Source organism: Peromyscus maniculatus, chromosome 1 (genome assembly GCF_049852395.1).
Source record: "Peromyscus maniculatus bairdii isolate BWxNUB_F1_BW_parent chromosome 1, HU_Pman_BW_mat_3.1, whole genome shotgun sequence".
Taxonomy (NCBI): Eukaryota; Metazoa; Chordata; class Mammalia; order Rodentia; family Cricetidae; genus Peromyscus; species Peromyscus maniculatus.
Genome location: NC_134852.1, coordinates 115609774 through 115615324, shown reverse-complemented (window position 1 = coordinate 115615324; position 5551 = coordinate 115609774). Strand labels below are relative to the sequence as shown.

The 5551-nt window shown below is 37.5% G+C and overlaps 1 protein-coding gene across 1 annotated transcript; it reads left to right on the top strand.

The window, feature by feature from the left end:
- The first annotated feature begins 3773 nt into the window (after positions 1-3773).
- LOC102903651 (olfactory receptor 52E8-like) lies at positions 3774-4712 on the top strand. Its single transcript, XM_006991712.1, has one exon. It carries the CDS (start codon positions 3774-3776, stop codon positions 4710-4712), a length of 939 nt encoding a protein of 312 aa, XP_006991774.1.
- Positions 4713-5551: the final 839 nt, after the last annotated feature.

Here is a 5551-nt window from a genome sequence, read left to right as displayed (position 1 = left end):
AGATATCAGATTTCCCTCAGACACTGACAATCTAAGAGCTCAATGGCTGCTCCATCTTAGGTCTGCTCATTATTGGATGGAGGAACAACTCTGGGCTTAGAGAAAACTCTTCCCTTCAACATCAGAGAATACTCTATTAAATATGTCTCAAAGTTTTTCATTTTTTTTGTCTTTTTTTAATTACTCATAGTGCTGAAATCTATTTTATGTATTTTTAGAATTTCATGTAATGGATTTACATGCTTCTCTCCTCCCTCTAATCACTCCAAAGACCTCCCTTGTTCCCCCTCAATTCACAACATTTTTCTTTAATTATTATTGTTTTATATATATATATATATATAATATATGTTAAATATATATTATATGTACATATATAAATACAAGCGGTCGAGTCCATTTAGCATTGTTTTATGTACATGTTTCTACACAGTTCCCATGTTTTGTCATTAATTTTAAGTATGAATGAAGATCTCCTAGGAAGAAGTTCTCAACAGGTGACATACAGAATGAGACTGTTCATAGAAATTCTTTCCCACTTCTTTTCTGAGTCTATTTCTCTCCTACCCAGATGCCTCCTGAATTGTCTAACAAGTATGCTTTTCTGATAGTATATTTTGCGAGTCTCTGGCATTATCTTTTTTTCCTTGTACAATCCTGTTGGTTTTGACACCATGATGGGAAGGAAAAGTCATGTGTGTTAAAAATAAGTCAACATTGTAAAGAAGGAATTGTATCAGATTTCAGAAAATACCATGAAGAAACCTTTTCATTGATGTCACATTGACACAGCTTGCAAACAGCACAACACACATGGCTTTTTATGAAGATAAGCTGTACATAAATGAGTCCATCAATTATATTTGACTTTCTATTTCTAGCTAATTGCCATGGTCAGGTGCTTACTATACTCTACCTAGTATACTTTCAATAATCTCTCTGTGTGATATCAGGCTTCCTGATGGCCCCATTGTCATGAAAGCTTCTGATGAGGTGCATCTCTTCATATATGCACAGAGTTCTCTTAGAAGAATTCATTTACTTTCTTGTTTCTCCATCCTCAGATACCAGATATATTGTGTGATTGTGTTCTTATCCTTATAAGGACTTTTAACCAACAAGTAAAATGAATAATTTACTATATATTCAATTTTTTATTAACAAATATATTTTGGGTAGCAGCTATGTTCCAGATGTAATAATGGAGATAGTGATGAATAAAACAACCCTTTTTCCAATTCTGCATGAAACACATAATTTGTTGAGGATTCTGGGCTGGTTAAATAGTTGCAGAAAATGTTCTGGGAGAATATTAAAAGCAAATGCTCCAAGATCAGTAAAGGCCTTTCTGACAATGAGCCATACAATGCAGCCTGAAGGAATGCAAGAAACAGTACCTCTGCTCCCATGTGAGGGAATTTCATTAATTCATGAACTATACTGTTTATTGCATTCCTTTCAAGTAGCAAGTGATATGTTATCTTAAACCTCAATTTATAGGATCATTATTTTAACAATTGTGAGATTCTAATGGTAATGATGATGGTAGCAATAGCAATATCATCCACTATTTCTCACATGGGAACCAAGTATGATATAGTATGAATTATTTTAAAAAGAAATAGGCACATGATATAGCTTTGAGAAACAAAGGACACAAATGAAAGTCCAAGGGTCAGTGCCTTAAGGCTGTGTCAATCTCTCAAAAAGTGATTAATTTCATATCAAAGATCAGTTATATTGCACTGAGTTTCAAGGAATCATGGCCTCATAAGGGAAGGTTCTTGTTCCAAAGACCAAAAGAGAGATCTTCATCATTGATGACAAAATGAAAAGTAACAACCCAAACCTAGAAAAGGCCAAAGAGTTAAGATTTAAAAAAAGAAACTGAGAATTTTGTACATGCATATATAACTCATTTTATTCAAACCCAACCTCATTTTCCTCCCCTCTGACTCTTTCTCTATCCTCCCCAATTTTCCATCCCAATTTCATGTGCTGTGGTTTTAAGCTTCCTTAGTTCTGGCTGCATATTCACAGGTGCAGGAACATCTACTAAAGTGTGGGTAGCTTTTCAGGGGTCATGTCCTTGAAAAAAAACTGACTCTCCCTTCCCTAGCAGTCATCAGTTGCCAATAGCTCCTCATCTAGGGGTGGGACTTCATGTGCTCATCCTCTGTCCACAGTGGAATTTTGATTGGTTTGATCTTATGCAGGTCTTGTACAAGCAGTCACAGTCTCAGTGACTTCATGTGTATAATGATGCTGTCATGTCTGGCAAATCCTGTTTTCCTGCAGATGTCCACCACCTCTGACTCTTACAGTCTCTCTGTAACTTCCTCTGCTACAATCCCTGAGCCTTAGGAGGGGGAAAGGGGTATAATATGGATGTCCTATTTAGAGTTGAGTACCCTATAATCTCTTCTTCTCTGAATATTAACTATTTGTGAGTCTATGTACTAACCACCTTCTACTGTTTAAAAAAAAGATAAACCAATGTATTGATATAAAGATAAGAACTTAGGGGGTACTTTATTTCTATGTTCATTTAGCATTAGGTTCTTCTCTAGGGCTTATAACTTGGCCCGCCATGGGTTTGGGGGTCACTTAATAGCACCAAGCATGAGTTCCATCTTGTGAAGTGGGTATTATTGTTAATATTATTGTTATTATTATTTTATTTGTGTGTGTATGTGACTGGAAGTGCCTTTGGAGGCCATGGGTTTTGGAATACCCTGAACCCTGAGTTATAGGTGGTTAAGGGTTACCTTGTGTGTGTGTTGGGAAACTAACTTGGGTCCTCTGGAAGAAAAGTAGGCAGTCTTAATCACTGAGTCATCTCTGGAGCAGGCTTTAAATCCAATGAGAGAATGGTTGGTTACTTCCATAACATTCATGCTATTATTGCACCAGTGAGCATTTAATGCCAGACCAACTGTTATTGTAGTTCAAAGATTGTTGATTATCTTCTTCTCTCATAGTGTGCATAGCACCTCCCAGTATTATGAAAACTATCTAGGAGAGATGAAGTTTCCAAGTCAGTACCAGCTTGATTTCTTCATGTCATATGACTCAAATGTGTAATGTCTTCAGCAATAGGATCTTGCCATCGTGTTCTAGAGGGTAACTAAAAACAGTGGCAATAACCTGTAAATAACAACTCAAAAAGAGGTAACACATACATGATGCCAGCCTTTTAATATGATAGCCTATGTTGTTTGGATTAGTGTTGTACCCCTATTATAGTTATTTGCAGGCAAGTTGAGTAGTAGGAAGGAGGTCCATTGATCACAAGTGGAAGAGGGCCATGTCATATTTTTTACTCATATTTCTAGTTAAATAAATAATATTTGAAAGATATTTAAAAATATTACCTGTGGTCTGAGCTTGTAGTCATTTATCAGTCAGATACATTTCTCTGCCATTTATAAATATATATTTCAAAATGCTATAGCCCATATGGAAGCCTGTGTGACCTCACTAGGTTCATCTCCCCACTAGACCTGGTTTATATGAAGACAAAACTTAATTTTGGTTATCTAGAGCAGAGTCTAAATATTCATTCATTAAGAAATATTCACCTTCATTTGTCATTTACATCAATGAAAACAAAAAAAAGAGGAAATATGAAGGAAAACATTGCTGCATTCCATGAGAAGGTACACTAATTACATACTTTTGTTCTTCTTCATTATTAGTAGTGCTGATGACGTGTTGTCAACTCCTATATAGATTCCTTCAAATGAGTCTGCCCATCAGAGGCTCCTGACAGCATGTCGCTAGGCAACAGCTCATGGATTCACCCTTCATCCTTCCTGCTCTTGGGAATCCCAGGACTGGAACGGTTGCATTTCTGGCTTGGCTTGCCATTTGGTACAGTCTATCTTATTGCTGTCCTAGGAAATGTCATCATTCTCTTTGTGATCCAGCTTGAACACAGCCTTCACCAGCCTATGTTCTACTTATTGGCCATGCTGGCTCTGACTGACTTGGGCCTGTCTACGGCAACCATCCCCAAAGCACTCAGCATATTCTGGTTTGGCTTCCACAAAATTGCCTTTAGGGATTGTTTAGCTCAAATGTTTTTCATACATCTATTTACAGGCATAGAAACATTCATGCTTGTAGCCATGGCTTTTGATCGCTATGTTGCCATTTGTAACCCTCTCCGATACAACACAATCCTCACCAACAGAACAATCTGTGTTATTGCTGGAGTTGGACTGTTCAAAAATTTCATTTTAGTTTTTCCACTTATATTTCTCCTTCTAAGGCTTTCATTCTGTGGACACAATATCATACCCCACACATACTGTGAGCACATGGGCATTGCTCGGCTGGCGTGTGTCAGCATAAAGGTCAATGTATTATTTGGGTTGATACTCATCTCTATGATACTTCTGGATGTTATTTTGATTGCTATTTCATACGTGAAAATTCTTCATGCTGTATTCAAACTCCCATCCTGGGAAGCCAGGCTCAAAGCTCTTAATACCTGTGGTTCCCATGTGTGTGTGATCTTGGCTTTCTTCACTCCAGCCTTTTTCTCATTTTTGACTCATCGATTTGGACACAATATTCCACGGTATATCCACATCCTCCTTGCTAACTTATATGTTATCATTCCCCCTGGTCTTAACCCTCTTATTTATGGGGTGAGAACCAAGCAGATTCGAGATCGTGTGGTGATATTTTTTTGTAAGGAAGTTTGACTATGAGCCTCTGTATGGCATGAATTGTTAGAAGGTCTTATTAATAAAATCAAACTCGGAGCCAGGTAATGGGGTGAATGCTGGAAGATCAGAGAAACAGAACAAGCCACAGCTTCCTCACCTTGCCAATTTCTCAGCTGATCCTGTTTCCTCAGACTGGAAGCCTCTGAGTCCTCATCCAAATGGGTCTCAGCTGAACTGCTGCTCAAAAGCCTAAAAGCTTAACCAGGCTCTAGTTCCTCACACCTTAAGTACCTTTCTGCTTCCTGCCATCACTTCCTGAGATTAAAGGCTCTTGTTACCACGCCTGGCTGTTTCCAGTATGGCCTTGAACTCACAGAGACCCAGGCAGATCTCTGCCTCTGGAATGCTAGGATTAAAGGCGTGTGTGCCACCACTTTCTGGCCTCTATATCTAGTGGCTGTTCTGTTCTCTGACCCCAGATAAGTTTATTAGGGTGCACAATATTTTGGGGAACACAATATCACCACACCTCTGACTTGTAGTCTTCTGATCTTTTTCTTTCATATTCTTAAAAGAAGAGAATTTATGTGTGAGTTTAAACCAAGTAACTACTTTATAGAATATTATGTTAAACACACAATTTTTTATATTCATGGACATTAAACAAGATAAATTTTATAGCAAATATTTGTTCCAAGTCTAAATAAAAAATTATGTTTTCACAAATGGGCTCTATTTCTATAATAGACATTAGAATGATGTTTCAAGGATAAAGCAGCTCCAGTACTATTTCACAATACTTTTATACAGAATCCACTGATGACGGTGGAGGGGTTTGATGACACCAACATCTATCATCGATGCACTAGGGTTGA